Consider the following 17,615-nt stretch of genomic DNA (forward strand, 5'->3'; position numbering starts at 1 on the left):
GTAACGAGCTAAAACTTAAATGGGGGAAGTTTAGATTGGATATAAGGAAGAAGTTCTTTACTGTGAGGGGGGTGAGGCACTGGAATGGGCTGCCCAGGGAAGCTGTGAATGCTCCATCCCTGGCGGTGTTCAAGGCCAGGTTGGACAAAGCCTTGGCTGTCATGGTTTAGTGTGAGGTGTCCCTGCCCATGGCAGGGGGATTGGAACTAGATGATCTTAAGGTCCTATCCAACCCTAACTATTCTATGATTCTATGATTCTATAATATGTGTGTATCATTCATGATCATAATGGTATTTACTGTCACGGCTGAATGATATGTAAATGGCATGTAAATGATATAGAGCAGGACTAAAATTAAACTGCTTATGAGATTTTCTTAAAATAAGACTGACTTCACCAGGTCAAGCAAAGGCTATCTTGATACCTGGGTTTTAGCAAGAGGGCAATAGCACTGACCTAGGGAATGTGCAAGAGTAGGGAAACACTTCAAGGTGCTTCACAAGTAGAATATTCTGCTCTCATGAGACCCCACTTGGAGTACTGTGTGCAATTCTGGTGTCCTCAACATAAGATGGAGCTGTTGTGGGACTGGAGCACCTCCCGTATGAAGACAGACTGAGAAAGCTGTGGCTATTCAGCCTGGAGAAGAGAAGCTGCATGGAGACCTCATAGCACCCTCCCAGTGTCTGAAGGGGGCCTGCAAGGATGCTGGAAAGGGACTCTTCACCAGGGACTGTAGCAATAGGAGAAGTGATAGGGAATGGGTTCAAAGTAAAACAGGGAAAGTTTAGATTGGATATAAGGAAGAAGTTCTTTACTGTGAGGGTGGTGAAGTACTGGAATGGGTTGCCCAAAGAAGTGGTGAATGCTCCATCCCTGGCAGTGTTCAAAGCCAGGCTGGACAGAGCCTTGGGCGACATGGTCTTGTGTAAGGTATCCCTGCTCATGGGAGGGGAGTTTGAACTAGAAGACCTTAAAATCCTTTCCAACATAAACCATTCTACGATTCTAAGAATATTAGATATAGCTGAACACTACTGAAGCTGAGTAAGGGCAGGCATAGAAGAAATTTCCTGATACATATTTTAAATGCAAGTAGGGGTAAGGTTGCAAGACTTTCAACAAGGTGGCCTATCTTGCCACCTCTTTTCTACTTGTGGCTTCCAGAAGAAAAGGAACCTGTGGTAACATGTTAAGCATGTGATCCAAATGCTTCCTTCTGGGCCTGAAAACTTACTGTCAAATCCAAGTGGCATGCATGCTTCTTGTCTCAGGAGATGAAGAAAATTGATACCACCTTGCCATTTTACGGACCAGAGCATGCATCCTCAAAATCCTGCTTGTTTTTTATTTTGCTTTGCAGTATTATATATAAAAAAAATCCTGACAAAACCATTTAGCTAGATATTTTCTTACACTATTTTTTTCTAAGCTAAAAGTTTTGAAAATGCTGTAAGAGTGGTTTTGCTGGATCTAAGAGCTCTATTTGCCAAGTTAAGAGAATTCAAACTCCCAAACTATCTATGCTTGTTTCTGGAAGACATGACTCTTTCCTTTTCTCTAAGACCTAATGTTTTTGGTGGAGGGTCTGACTTAAGATGAAATCTGTATTTAAAGAGCTGGAGTTTTAGTCTGTTCTTATCTAGAATTCCATTTTACTCTTGAATTCTGTGATAAAACATTACTTCTCAAGACATTTAAATACAAATCCAACCATTCACAAATTCAAGCTACAAGGTGATGCTCTTAAAACTGTATCAAGTCACAGATGTCAATGACGTTGTAGATTTACCCATCACTTCTTCAACCATGCCACTGAAATGCTCCAAATATTGACTGACCATTTATTGTAAACAGCAGTAACATATTAGTATTTAGAAAGCCTGCTGACCTGTTTTTGAGCAGCGTAACTATTTTGCTTCTCCACAGGGCCGTTTTTCAATGTTTTCTCCTTGGCATGGTCTGCCACCAGGTTCTGGTGTAGGATTATTACACTGGCGAGTTCGAGTGCTTTCTCCATTGATGCAGGCAGACCAGGAACTCCAACAGCTCCAGCCTCCATCAGTGACAACTGTTAATTAGACACCATAGTAGGATTAGTCCAACATCTCTTTTTCTTCTGTGCAGTAACAGAAATATTAATTAGAGCTTTTTACTTGGCACTTTTGAAGGTGGGCAAGGTAGACCGTGACTGAAGTCAGATGTTCTCAGTTATGGTGACTCTGCAGATCATTGCAGCCCCCAGCATACAACCCATCACACAGATCTGGCTTTTGAAAATGCCCTTGTCAGTGGCACTGCTTAAAAACCCAAAGATTTCAACATCTTTTTCTCCCTAGGAAGCTGCCTGAAAATCAAGTTCTAAGGTCTGTTTTGAACACTTGTGCTTGCAAAAACTTGGCAACAGAGACTGAATTTACAGCACAATAAATTTTTTACGTTGTCAGTTGTGAAACTGCATTCATCTCACCCTTCCCCCTTGTGGGCCAATCTAATATTAAGCTAGGACAGTAATTATAACATGTGATCATGTGCTAGCAAACACATGTGCCTTTGCGTGAAATTGAAGGCAAATAGGTTATGAAATGGTGAGATTGCTTTTGCCTGAAATTGGTTTACCATTACTGCACCACGCATCAGTAATGCTTTTGTTAACATAAATGAACTTGGGGTATCATTCCAAGATGCAACAATGCATGTGGGACAATGAACTCTAAATTAGTGTCCTCTTTATGGAAAGAACCCATAACTTACACTTCCACACCATATATCCATGAGATTTGGCAATAGTAGGTATAAGTAGGTATAATAGCAGCAGAGCTAAGACATCTTTCTATTGTTATAAAGGCTCATTTTGACAGGATATTGTTTACAATGACAAATATGTTCAGTTTAATGTGCCTGGATTATTTACTAACCTTTAATTAATGTAGATTTGGGAATCTGACAAGCAATTCCCTTAAAGTAGCTTGAGCACATGCAGGTACAGGATCCATCTACCAGCACAGGGGTGCCTCCATTTTTACAGGGTTCACATTTGCACACACTGTATTCAGTAATGTAGTCTTCTATTGCTCTTTCCAAATTTTGTTTCTTTAAATACGCATTTCTCATCTTAACTGGAACAAGTGTATGTATTGGAGAAGGCTGTAGAGGAAAAGAGCCCAAGCATACAGACTTTTCTGAAGCCCTGAATCCTTTTTGTATTCTCTCCATCACTAGCATAAGGAAGAAAACGTTAAGATGAAAATAATACCTGAAAGTGCACAATAAACTTGGAGTTGGACTTACCCGTTGCTGTATCACTACTGGAGCATCCACTAAGGACTTAGCCCACTCTATATAATCCTTTACATCAATAGTTTTGGATCTTCGCAGTAACATTTCTTTTATCTTAACTGAAAAGTCAATCTTCCCTCCATCAACTAAGGAGACTATATCATCTATAATAAAATCATCCTTAAGTGATGCTGTAGAAAGAAGAGAGGATGAAGATAAAATTTTACTGCCCATGCATCTTGAAGAGCAGTTATGTTTTTAGCGCAACCAGTCCATCTCTATAAAATGACTCTAGAGAGAACTCTTTGCTCATGAGTTGTGATGGAATTCAATCTTTCTTTACTCATACCTCTTATGTGGGAGGAAATATTTTATTTTGCAATTAGATTAGACAACCCTATATCTGAAAGGAAAGGAGAGGGCAAAATGAGAGACATTATGGAGATCATAGCCATTTAATAACAAGCCAAAGATAATATGAGGAACACTACTGTACCACCTGAGCTGAATCAGAAAAGGGCAGGAGTTAGAATAGTAGGAGCTTTGCTTCATAACTAGTGCTCTAGCCAAATGCTGGAGAATCCACAAGCTTCTGGCATTGACTGAGACCTGTTTGCATGTTCAATGTGTGTCTGTGTAAGGCAACTTGCAGATAAGAGTATCCAAGGTCTGATTGCTGGGTGGACTGAGCACCTGAGGGCAGATACTGGAAACATCTGGAGTGTGTTCTGATGTGCACCAGGTGGTCTGTGCCAGAAATGGGAGTGGAGCTGTGGGCCTTGGGGAGTTGTATATCTGGGTGCCAGTAACAGCAGAGACTAAGGATTCAGTTGTTGGTTAAGTTGAACATCTAAGGTCAGCTGCTGGAGGGATCTACTGCCTATGTACAGCCAGTACATCTCCTCTGGAGATGCTCTCTAGACGACCCTTCCAATGTCAACTATTCTGTGATTCTACGATATTTGCCACTAACAGCAACACTGTGCTTTTGACTACATTGATGTTTGTGGCCAGCAATGTGTGTATGTGTTATAAAAGTGTGTTTGTGTGTACTGGGAACATGTACTCAGCCTCACTTCTACTCATCTGCTGGATTTGTCCTTTCCCTGACAGCAATATCTACATTGATTATAAAAGCTAACATCTTTCCTTAAGCAAAAGATATAATGTAAAATAAGGATATACTTACACTCATCTTTCACCTGAATCTTTTCACATCTACCCCCATCAATATTAACATTGACATGTAAATCTTCATATGCAGTCACGGCATCTAAGTGATAGCCGAGGCATCTTTTCACATCTTCTATCGTGATACCTGAAAGTGGAGATTATTAGGTGGTTAGAGGGATTGAATGACCATAAACAATGTGATATTATTCTTGGAGAATAAATTTCAGGACTATTGGAAAAGTTTATGGCTTTCTTCTTCCCATTTATCTTCTGTTTTTTCCTCTTCCATGAAGTGAATATGAGGATGATTGTATTTGAAGTACCTGAGCAAAAGCAAGGGAGATCTACAGTGAGTAGAAATCTATCAAAACCCTATAAAAATGGATTTATATTTTCCTTGATCTAGCTGAAAGCAGAAGTGCCCTTAGGGACCACTCTTTACATATATTCGATTGAAATTTTGTCTTTCTTAGATGCTTATCATATAAGATTGGGTTTATGTGCTAATTCATTTAATTCTTCTAGTATCTCTTTCCTACCCTCAAACATGTTTCTCCACTATTTTTCCCATAAAGCTAATAAGGCCACTAATCACTTACAAGTACTCTGTTCCCTGAAATTCTAATCCTCCCCTGCCTGCTACTGCCTCCAACACATTTGTATTTATCAGACTCAAACATATCATCGGGAACTTCACTTTTGGGTTCAGAAATACTTGTGCTTAAGATTGATACTTAAAAAAAAAAAGCAAGTACTTATTTTCTGATCTTCAAAATCATTATGAGAATTGCCTTTTCCAACTTTTTTCCAGAGTGACCTCTTTAATCTGTCACAAACCCATATATATCTGAACTGCACATAAGGGAGGATTAAACTGTTACTTTCCTATCTTAACCAGAGCATAGGAAAATCCAGTGTGAATGTTAAAAGTCTATAAAACAGTTTCAACACACTCAAGTGCACTATGTGATTTCTAGAAAATTCCTTATCCCTTTGCCACCACCAAACTTAAAGTTATTGTACTACAAGAAGGTACCAATTAGCAAATCGGATTTAAGGTTTAGGCAGATTTTCTAGGCACTGGGAATCTCTTGTGAATCATGCCACACCAATTAGTACTGATAATATTTTGGGTATGTCTACGTTCTAGGTTTTTTTTTGTTGTTTTTTTTTTTATTTTTTAAATTTTTTTTCTGTTAAAGACTCAAAATACAGACTTCAAATAATTCTAGAGGTTACAAAGAACTTTTGAACTCGTGTAATTCTGTAATATTACTGGTGTGCAATAAGCACCACACACTGAACTGTGCTGTTCCCAGTAATGCTCCATGGACACAAATTTATCCTCATACATTTCTTTGCATGACTGGAGACTTGGTGATAATTTTCATACCATAGCAAGGCCAACAGATTGCATACCTATTCGAGACATAGCATAGTTATCCAGAATGTAAACAAGTTCATATTTTCCTCCTATAGTTCCAGAGACTGCATAGTGAGTTCCATAATCTTCTAGAAATTTGAAATATTCCCCCTTATCATATTCAGTAGGCAGAAAGTTTAGATCATCAAGGAAAGTATCTGTGAGACGGACATCACGACTTCGCATTTGGAATCTTCCAAGCTGAATCTTTCCTTTTACATGAAGAAATGTTTGCTTCTGAATGCAAGGAGAAGAAAGTGGATGAGAGTGCCATTCTGATATGCAGCACAACAGAAATATCTGTTCTTTTTTACTTATAATGAAACTGCTGAACTTTCAAACATGCAATTTAATCTAGCACTTTGGAACAAAGACAGACTTGTTTAATTCAAATTAAAAGTTCTCCGATTTAAATTGAGCAAGCACCAAGAGATTTCTTTTATTTCTGTTCTTCCAGTTTTTCAGAACTTCCCCTTTACTAATTTCAGAAAAACCTATGTGATCAATTTGACAACAAGGTCTTTTTTTTAAATACAATATCTACCTTTCTGACTTTTGTAACACTGAAAATTAATTCCATATGGCTCATTAGATAACAGAAGCTGCCCACTGAGGTCAGCTGGAGTTTTGTCTTTGTTTATAGTCAGAGTATTAAATTTTCTCTCTTTTTTTGGATCATTTCTCTATTATTCTCAGACTGTCAGAAGAAAGACCTCAGCTCCAATTAAAACAAAAAAAACCAAACAAAGTAACATTATAAAATGAAAATTTATCAAGAAAAAATTCCTTGAAGCGTTTGACCCATGCATACATTCTAAGTCTAGGTATAATGACTGATATTTGCATAAATCACACTGCAGGTGGTTTTATATCATAATCTAAACTAGGAGCTAGCTGCTGCCCATGACAGGACAGTTTGTGAAATAGTTGCCCTGAAGACTTTGAGGAAACATATGCCTTCCAATCACCATTATCTGCAGTACTTAAGTGACTTGCTAAACAAGAGCGCCTAATAGGTGTTCTTTAAAGGGATTTAGCAACAGACCATGATGTTATCTGGCACCATTTAAAGGATATTAAACTGTTGGCTCAGATGCTGCTTCAGAATTGCAAGAATCTTCAGGCATCTAAATCTCTGTGAGGAAACTTTTCTAGGTGAAAATATTCCTGCCATCCAGGTTGTACAAAATTGCCTTTCTCCAAGCTGGACATTCCTGCGCTGCTCCTGGCTTTAACTCACAGGTGAGCCGTGGAGGGTTCTTGGCCAGAGACTGCCAGTCTAACTTGCAGAATCATGAATTTATGGTGATAGACCTCTGCCGGTGACAGATCATGACTCATTTTCTGAACTGATCTCAGAGCAAGAATTTGAAGCCAGAATTCCTATAATAAGCCACTACTCCATGAACAGCCTATAATATACACTGAACTACAAAATTTCATGTTTTGCATCTGTGGAGATCATTGGTTGGAGATTTGAATGGTCCATTTCTATCCCAAGAAAACTCATGCCAGTACAAAGGCAGTGTTGTATGCCAGCTTCCCTTTGTAGTATACATTTTTCTCTTCAGCAGTATTTTAATTAATCAGTGATGAGAGTTATCTATTTTTTCCCTAAAATCCATTTGATCTCCAGAAATCTGAATGGATCCTAGACAGCAAGGCTGACAAGAATTTGAATTTGTTGAGTCAGATCTGTTCTTCTTTGCATGTGGTACATTTCAGTATTATGGAGTTATGTGCCTTGTATGTGATGGCATGTTGCAATCATAGACTTTGGTATATATGGTGGGAAAGAGTATAGGACTTGGTTGATTAATTACACTAGCACCCAGCTGGTGGATTAGGCCATAGTATCTACAATGTAGTATCACTTTTTGTGGTCTCTGTCTGTTTGACCTCACTAGATTCTAAGGCTACTTCTTTGTCACTAAATTAAACTAAATTAAATGAGGTAGGGCCTATCCTCTGTCTCAAAGGACAGGTAAGGCAGTATGGCTTGTCGGTAGCTCCCAAATAGGCTTGCTTTTTCTATACTGCTTACTGAGAACATTTCCTTCCAACATGCTGCAGGGAACCACCAGATGGGCAATGCTTATGAAAGCACGAGAGCTGACGGACAAAATCATGACAGTGCGCCAGCTATATTTGGCCACATCTGAAATCTTAACCCTAGTATGGCCAGGATTTCATTATTGTGAATAAATGACAGAAAATTAGTAGGCAAATAGAAAGATTAATATTGTGTTATTCTAAACTGTACAAATTTTACTGCTTGTAAAATAGTTACATTAAAACCTTTCGTTCGATTAAACTTACCCTTTCTGTGGAGCTTCTCAGGATAGAACTTAAACTTAAATTCTTGTTGTAGTGATACTTGAAGTTTCCTTCTGAGCTATTTTTGTTACTTCCTTCAGTAGGTATGTATTTCAGAGACAGGTCAGCATTAAAGTGTGAGGTTTTTTCTATGTAAACCTCTCGTAACATTTTTGCACGATCGTGGTAGAACTCAGATGTGAAGGTTTTGTCTGCTTTTGTCTTAGAAAATATAATGACAAGGTTGCATGAGAGAACATACCAGGCAGTAATAGGAAAATCTACACAGCACTTTAAAGTGATATGTTTTATATAACTTAGCAATACATTTTTCTTTTAAAACAAAACAAATGGAAATACTACTCACTCCCCCAATCACTTCATCTTAATCAGTTCAGTCTTTCCAAAGTGAACAGAAAACTGCAGTGGCAATATTTCAGTGAGTGTTAAATCTCAGCATATAACACTGTCAAAGTAATTTATGTGTCAACTTTTCCTTTACATGTAAGGAATGGTACTCTTCAGATCCTTCCTAGAACACAGACAATAACTGCTAATATGTCCCAATATCTGAAATGAATGAGGATTATGATTTTGCATTCTTCTTTTACAGCGGACAATGGCTAACTCAGAATACCTAGTTCAGTGTTTTTTTATTTTTGTATACTTTAGTAGCACAGAGTTTTAATAACTGAAAATAGTTACACATCAAAATCAAATAAGAGCAATGCTCTCTGGGTCAGATTTATTAATTTGGGCATGACCTGTATAAAATTGTAATTTTTCTGTGAAGCATCTACTTACAGTGATAGGCAAAGCATTTGGTAAGCAAAATAATGCTTTGATTTTTGAAATGAATGTGACATTGATGTTTTTAAGATCATCAATATTTTAGGTATTCAAACCTCACTGGAAATCATAGTCTGAATCCCAAAAGCCTATTAGATATTTTTTTTCAGTAGGACAGAGAAAGTCATCGCTGATTAGAAAACCCAAGTGGGACCAGAGCGTCATAATATTATTCCTGCCTTTATATCAGAGTTTTTTTGTGTGCCCTTGAAAATATGTATTGCTGCTCTATCCAGTACATCTCCCATTCTTCTCATCCTCTCATACTGTAAACATTCCAGAAAGATATTTGTATTTACTAGGCACAGGTGTAGCAATGAACCTGTGGGAATTTATCTGTCGCAAGTGAGCTTGTCAAACAAAAGCTTGGTGCTAAAAAGCTGCTGCTGTCAGACTGAAGAGATGTGCCAAGTCTTCGAGGTGGATTTCAGGATTCAGCATTCAGTTAAGCACATCCTAGTTTGCACAGAAGGACTTAGACTTACATCATAAATGAGAACACCGACGTTCCACGGCTTGCGGTAGTAAGTCCGTGTGTTTCCATCACGCACTCTTTCACAAAGACCATTGAAAAAATCATTGTCAAATGGTGTGGCCATTGGCTGCATCCCTAAAATATTGATTCTATAAGAGAAATACAGGAAAGGTTATGCTTCTGAAAGATGTCAGCACACAGATTTTGAATCTTTTCAGTAGGTCCAACATTTATGTCTGATACGTCAGTATACTTATCTGAGAGTAGAAAGCGGTTATAAATTCACCAAAGTCACCATCATCACAACTGCACATCTATACAACATTTTCTCATGGAATATTTTAGTAATAGATTATAGTAAAAATTATAAAGAAGCTACTTCTAAAAATGCCCAAGTACCTGGCTTTCTACTCCATGCTACAAGGACAGCATTTTTGCTTTTGTGCAGCAGCACTACTACCACCAAATTAAATGAAAAGGATATGTCCCTTTAATTTAAACAGAAGGTGGTGCTGTAGTATGCTTTTATTTTCATCTGTTTCCCTTCAGCTAGCTGCTTTCTGGATTTATTTGTAGATAAACAGTATGTCGTACTTCCTTTTGTTTGAAACTAAAGAAATCCAGCAGCATTTGAGAATACAAAAAATAATCTTCTACTTAGATTAATGATGAAAACTCCTGTAAATAATGAACATCTGGGAAATGAAGAATGTAATACTGGAAAAAAGCTGCAGGCCGAATATTGTTACAGTAAGGCATCCCATTCTATAAATAATCAAGATAAATTTTCTCCCTTTTAGACGTGCATGTTAGTAAAGTACTTGAGAATGAATGATTCATTATGAAAGCTCACTTGAAACATATCTTAATATCTATAAATGTTGCATTTAAATAATGAGTATTTTGAGTATATTCATGTAACATCTACGTATGATTCTATGTAGTAACATAATAATTGATTTAAACTATCTGTATGATATTTTATCCTCTCCAAGTATACAAAATAAAACAGTAGTTAGGTGTTTGTCCAAAAGCTACATAACATTTCTGAATAAAATACGAACATGACTCAGATTCCACTTTTGGGAATATCACTGTGGCCCTGTGTTTTTAGCTGTCTTTGATGACAGTCCTAGACTCTTTACAAGGCCCAATGCTACTTTTTCCTATTTACCCCTGCCCTGCAGTCCTTCCAACTTCAGACACATCTATATCATGGTTACGGCATGGTGATTGTGGGTCCGATTCACAGTTATCTTCATCAGAAAAGTCTCCACAGTCATTATCTACATTACACACAAGTCGTCGCTTGATACATCGACCTAATCAGAGAATAAAAAGAGAATAAAACATTGAATGAATGCATTTTTTTTCCCCAAGATGGACTTTAAATAGCTTCCCTGCTACTCTTTATTGAGATCTTCCTCTTCGCATGTTTCTATTATTGTCATGAGGAATTCAATTCCAACACCCTCCCTCCTTCAAATGGAAAAAAAAACAAAACCAACAAACCCATACTACTCTGTTTACTTATGTACATATTACTGTTTACTAGGATGGCTGAGAAAACTAAGTGACAGGAGAAATGTCATTTGAAGAAAGTTGTTACTTCCTGTGATTTTTTTCTGTAGTAATCTTTGATTATTAGTGTATTGTTTTAGGAGTTTGTTAAATTCGTATTAAGAGAATACAGGAAAGTGTTAATTCAGTATAAACAAAGAATTATTTCTGAATTGTCTGAATTGTTGCTATTTGGATTATATTTTAATATAATATGGACACTGTACTGTCAAAAACTATGGTGATTTGTGTTCTAAAGCCACAGTGAAGAAGTAGTTTTCCTAAGTGTGTGTATCACAGGGTTTACAAAGACTGATCTTTTTCTACAGGATTTAAAGATTTGGGGTAAATTTAGCCCTAGCATAACAAAATATTTACTAATATCTGCCACATGTGTAAGTGCCACACAATGACTGTGAAGTAGTAGCTAAATACATACTTTTTAATTTTAATTTCTCCACTTGCATTTCACAGTATTTGAGATAAAGACAATAGTGACAATGGCTGGGGACTCAGAATTCACTTAGTATATTTTCTTTTTTGACTATTTGCATTGCCTTTAAGTTTTCCTATGTTATTTGGATTTATGATGAATCTTGAACATTACATTCGTTCATATGCCATCCATATATCACTTTACAAATTTATATCTTACGTTGAATCTAGAGGCATTCTGGTCTCCAGCTAGTATACATGATACAAATTTGGTCAGTAAACTTCCCTATCCATTTTATGACTGTTTCTTCAGTCCTAGTTTTTCCCAGTTGTTTTTCAGAAAACATAGTCATTCTGTAGCAGAAGGAACAGCTCTGCTTGAAGAAAGGACATTCACAGTATGGTCAGCCTTTAAACATGGACTAGTAATTACAGGAGAATTTAAACTAGAAGCAAATTATAATGGGAGATAAGAGGAAATTACCCCTTCTCAAGAACTGTTCCTGATGTGGTTTTGGAGTTGTGGCATTGCAAGCAACCTGTCTATGGACTGCCTTTAAACCCTAGAAATAAGGCACTGCTTCAGAAGTTTATCTCCAACTAGAAAAGCAAGGAAGCATATCTCTCATCTTGTGTATGCATTTTGTCTTTAACAGAAACAGATTTAACTTTGTGGTTTCCTGCATTATTGCATATCTCACTAAGGCATGAAAACAAAAACTTACCAGAACTGCACTGAAAGTCAGTACCACAGTCTGATTCTGGTTCTTCAGGACAAGCTTGGCTGGTTTTACAGCTTTGCGTATCTCCTAAGGTCTCTAGGCATGGTTTTCCACCAAACTGTCCAAATCTTTCGATGCGTCTAGATCGAAACTTGAGAGATAAATAACACTATTAACATTGCTTAGAGAGAAAAGAAAACTAGCAGAACTGTAGGATTTTCAGCTGAACTTAGAACTTTTCAAAATGAAGCATCCTTGGTGAAATTTCTGGTTGAAAATCCATAGGCACTGTTCATGCATAAAAAAAGTGTAGGGAAACATTGAATTAATAATAATATCTTAGCAAGAATGTAGAGGTGCTTGTTTTTCACTGTATTTTATTTCACTATTTTCATTACTTTCAATCCAGGGAGGACAAGCATCATATATATTTTGTATGCTTTCAAGTCTTTAATTTTTTTTAAGTCATAAAAAGAACTTTGCAAAGGAAATAAAAAATTGCTTTTGAAAAAATATTGCTTCTTATTTAAAACCATAAAAATGCATTAAAAAGTAATGTTCATAGTAGAAATATCAATATGGCCAAAATAGATAATTTCTATTAACAAAATGTTTTGAATCAGAACACTTAGCAAGTTTTGCACATCTGGATGCAGTCTTCTCTTACTTTTATGGCTTACAGTTATGAAATAATCATGGGTTCCATCATATCATGAACATAGAGCATTAAGAGCTGCAGTCTGGTATGTTCCCAAAAACCAAAAGGCAGACAGATAATGTCCCTTTGGTTGTGGCTTTGGAACAAAGATTTCCAACTATAGCTTACCCTTTGATAGGTGCATGGGTCGCAGGGCCCCCATGCACTCCAGCTGCTCAGTTTACAGTCAATCGGAGATGGAGGATTCAGTTCTCTTATTCCCCTGTGGAAAGATTTTTCTGAAGAGCTGACAAAAAAAAAAACAACAACATCCTAGTACAGTATTGGGCAGTACACTAAAATCACATGTCAGTTCGTATTTAATTGATAGACCAATATTTTGAAGCATCTTCAAGATGTTTTCTGCTTTACTTTCATTGCAGTACTTGGTACTTAGATGTATAAACCGCTGCCTAATATTAAATTCTTTGGTGGTTTAAAATTACATTAAAAGATCTTTGAAGACTTAATAAGCCAGCTCTTTGTCCCTTTTTTAGATATTTGCGTGTAACTCATGCTCTTCTGGTGGGTCATGTTGTTGAAGTGGACCAAACAATAACACACAGAGAACATCTGCAGTTCCCTTATTCAGACAGTGTCAGTATTCCCTATACTTAAAGCTGAAGACAAAAGCACAGCAGCACATCTCAAATAGATGTAGCTTCCATGCATGTCTTTGTCATTTTTTAGCATATTAAATTTAATGGAGTTGCCCTTATGCCTAGATAACAGTTTAATTGCTTTCCTGAGATGAAAGAAGCCTCATAAATAAAGGTATTATTTGCTAATAAGCTAACTTATATAGTTGGAAAAAACAGATAAATGTTTAGCTATCTAAGTATTCTTCAGCTTGCCAAGTTGAATACTTTGCCAGTTAGGCTGATATTTTCTAGGGTGACTATTTTGGAGCACAGTTTTAAATACCACAAAACTCCAGGCTCTCACTAAGTGAAAAGCCATCACTGCGATCACTCAGTAAAAAGCACCCACAGTTAGGCATTAAAAACTTATTCACTGTAGGATGACTTATTAATTTTAAAAACCAAGGACAATTGTTTAATGGTAACCTTATTTTCTCGGGTAACAATGGGAAGCAGAGGAATGGAGAAGCATTGAAGTCTAACTTGCCCAGTCTGTTCTCTGTAATTTATTCCAATTTGGCCTTATGTGCTTAGTATTCATCCACTGTGAAGAAATAATCTTGCTGCACCTCTCTAGGTTAATGCTATTGCCTCTGCTTTACAATGGGACCTTCTTTGCCGAGTCCAGCTGGTTGGCAGATCTGCAGCTCCTGCAGTGTGATGTATGGGCTTTCAGTGCAGGCAGGGCCTTGCCCCCCCCCGACACCCTTCCCCCATACAAGTACATTAGGAGTCCAAAGAAATGAAATGTAACCTGATTCCACAAGATTGAGAAATTGGCAATTTGGACAAGGAAGATATATATACCAGTTGGCTCTGCTGCTTGGTGCCATTTATTGTATGTTCAGGTTACATACGTAGTAAGCTGTTACTGAGATGATAAATTGACCTACACTGCTTTCCAGCTATTGAATCTTAAACAGCTCAGGGATCACAGGGTTGTTGTGCAACCTTTTATATGCTCAGCTGACCTTGACTGGTTCTGATGTCTCAGGATTTCCACTGTCACACGCACCAGCCCTTAAACATGCACCACAGCTGCTGCTGTAACTATTTGCATCACACACTTCCACTGCCTTGCCTGCTACTTCTAAACAACTCTCCTCCCAGAAGCCTCCTAGCCTCAAGCCAGGGCCTGCAGTAAATGAATCCTTGGCTGAAGATATTGCTTTTAACAGGTAGGATTACAAAAAAAAAAAGGAAACAGCAAAGAGCACAAATATGCCCAATCTCCAGGGACAGCAGAAATAAGAATGAAGAGTTCTTTCCATACAATAGGAACCTCCAAAATCTTAGCCAGCAGGGGAGTGTGAGGCTTTGCTGTGTGCTTGGCACCAGGAATTATGGTACCTTATACAGACACAACCTTGTGAAAAGTCATTTTTACACAGAATTCCCTTTCAATAATTCTCTGGTGAATTCTGAGCACCTGAATCTTTAATCCATTGGTTAGCAGCTGTAGAAAAAGTCCTTCTCCTGTAATCAGCTAATATTACAAATACCTCAGCAACACTATAGTTTACTGTAACTTCTTAATAAGCAGGTAATGCTTTGAAAAGTTGCAGAACAGTATTCCATTACATGTTTTTCCACCGTTTGCATGACAGTAAAATCAGTGGAGGGAAGAAATGAAAATCTAACACTCTAGCAAATGGATGACAATCTGCTTGTTTCTTCCTGTATCTGCAAAGATAGCTGCATATATGACCTTTTAATCTCCTTACTGATGTAGGACTGTAAACTTCTGAGTAAGAACATCTAGTTTAGCTTGGGTTGAAGATTGACAGATTGTTCTTAAAGATAGTATGAGTGGGAAGCCTTGCGCGGTACCCCTTGAAGATATATTGGGGCATGTAGTAGGGTTTCTGAAGGCAGAGGAATATCTTATTCCTAGCAATTATTTGGTATTCAGGTACAGTAAAATTTTATATTGAAATGCATTTCTGAACTTTTAAATTATTAGCTTAAAAATGCAGCCAGTAAGAATGAACCATGAAGAGCAGTGTCTAGGAGGCGTGCCTGTAGGAACAGTCAGACTAAACCTAGTACAGATCCTTTAAAGTCTCCCAAAGGTTCCTATAAGTTATTGTTTTGAGTCTAAAATAAAAATCCAGGCAGGAAAGGCTGAGTTAAACTTTTCAATGTAAACTGAAATCTCACAATCAATTGTCTAGAAACCAGAGTTGAGAGTAGTCTTTGAGCTGACGTATAGGTGCACAGGTTTTCATATAATCATAGCTGAGCAACTTCTGCAAGAATACTCATTGAGTGATGTACAGACATCCCTGGGCCCCCTCCAGCTGCAGATCCAGCTTTAAGGTTTTGGATTTACTTGAGGTTAGAGAAGAATTAAAAATAAAACAAAAAACAGAATCAGAAAAAGCTCATTGTAAACAAGTCTTATGAACTCTTGAAAGAACAATGCATTCGCTACCCAGGTTGATCTGGAAATTCAAATGGACACATACAATAAGAGAGTTTTATTTAACATCACTGTTCAGAAAAAAACAAAGATATTAGTGAAATTAGCAAGTTTTTCACTTCCGTAGTAATCACAGGGAGAAAGGATTACTGAAAAATCATGCTAAACCAGGAGATACTAAGTCACACAGTTTAAATAGGAGAGGCAGTAAAAGCAGTTCAACTACTGAAGAATGTCACTGAAAGTAGCAGTTTGGAGCAGGAACTTCAGAGACAAGCATGGAAATGGAAATAACCTTCTCTGCTGTCTGTTATTTGAGGGATAGGTAAGTGCTCTGTCAAAAGGAAAAGCAGCACAGAAAACTGCTTGCACCTTATCGTGGATGGCAAAATATGCTCTGTACACCCTCAGGTCACAGCTCTGGTGATTTACTGAGCCATACTTCAAAATACAGAGCTGTTCAGTTAACCAGATACAAAACTGATGACTCATGGAAAACCTTTTGGTTTGTCAGTTAGCACTGACCAAGAGAGAAGGCTTAGCTCTCCTAAATGTGGGGATGTGACAGAATCATGTGAGGGCATAATTTTGCTAACTGTGCTAGCACCATCATGAAATCTTTGGTATGTGAAGTCAAGCTGCTAACCCACGTTGCTTGCTGTATACTCTCCATAATAACCATATCTTCTGGCTACACCATTTCTATCTGAATATATCAAACCTGTGCTTTATCAGTAAGTTGGCATTCATATCCAATTAACCATCAAAACATAAGGAGGCCTAGAGACATGTGCAAGAGGCAATACGTGGTTGTTCAGCTAATATTCACGTCATCACAAAATGCTTCACATACTGCAATTTAAGTCTTAAAGCAGATGAATACCCATTTATTCTTGACATATATGTCTGAGACTCATATTCTTTCACCACTTAGTACTGGCCTTTCTCATAAATGACATATAGTTCTGGTAGTGTAGCTCTTCAGATGTTTTCACATGGTATTTTTGTAGGGACTAAGCAGTTATTTCTCCTACTAGTGATACAGTGAAAAAACAGAGGATATATTTCCAAAGAATTAGTAATAGGCAGTCTATGAGACTTTAAATAGGAGTAGAAGTACTGTCAACATAAAAATGTGCATTTTCAGAAAGAAACCATTTGAGATTGTTTTCATACTCAGCATTCAATAGAGAGCAGTTGCCCAAGTGCCACCTCCCTCCAGAACATGACTTCAGCTGCTATCAGTCGCTTTCATTGTACCACATAAATCCAAAACAGATGGATAAGCCATTTCTGTTTGACTCCTTGAAATACAGTAAGTAGTTTCCCTTTTCGTTTTTTGGGTGCCTTTTTTTTTTCTTTTTTTGTTAACTGAGCAAGCTACCATTAGAAATATCTGAAATGGAGGTTTACTCTTTGTGTTGAGGAAACAGAGCAGTATAGACTTCTGCAGAAAATGAAACACGCTTACCTTCTGCTTTTCCCCAAAAGTGAGGCAGCCACCTCTAAATTACATAGTATGGATATAAGCTGCAGGGTAACATGCATACTTCTCATTTTGTAACTGAACAGACAAAAACTGCCATGACTGAATTTGTAATTTATTTGTTCCTTTTGTTA

General features: G+C 37.4%; 1 protein-coding gene across 2 annotated transcripts; it reads right to left on the reverse strand.

Moving 5' to 3' along the window:
* Nucleotides 1-1,894: 1,894 nt before the first annotated feature.
* C9 (complement C9) lies at nt 1,895-17,615 on the reverse strand. 2 transcript variants are annotated; one of them, XM_057433261.1, is made up of 11 exons: nt 17,467-17,615; nt 13,062-13,155; nt 12,239-12,386; nt 10,693-10,840; nt 9,529-9,667; nt 8,198-8,416; nt 5,875-6,115; nt 4,472-4,600; nt 3,295-3,473; nt 2,922-3,150; nt 1,895-2,074 (listed from the first exon to the last, which is right to left on the reverse strand). In XM_057433261.1, the coding sequence occupies exons 1-11, from the start codon at nt 17,550-17,552 to the stop codon at nt 1,914-1,916; spliced, it is 1,773 nt and encodes a 590-aa protein (XP_057289244.1). In that variant the 5' UTR covers nt 17,553-17,615; the 3' UTR covers nt 1,895-1,913. The 2 variants fall into 2 exon arrangements, with proteins under 2 accessions (XP_057289244.1, XP_057289243.1); XM_057433260.1 differs by having other exon boundaries at nt 13,062-13,179; nt 17,467-17,610.

This window comes from Pezoporus wallicus, unplaced genomic scaffold (genome assembly GCF_028554395.1).
Source record: "Pezoporus wallicus isolate ANWC-B61680 ecotype Strahan unplaced genomic scaffold, APGP_CSIRO_Pwel_v1 contig_5601, whole genome shotgun sequence".
Classification (NCBI taxonomy): domain Eukaryota; kingdom Metazoa; phylum Chordata; class Aves; order Psittaciformes; family Psittacidae; genus Pezoporus; species Pezoporus wallicus.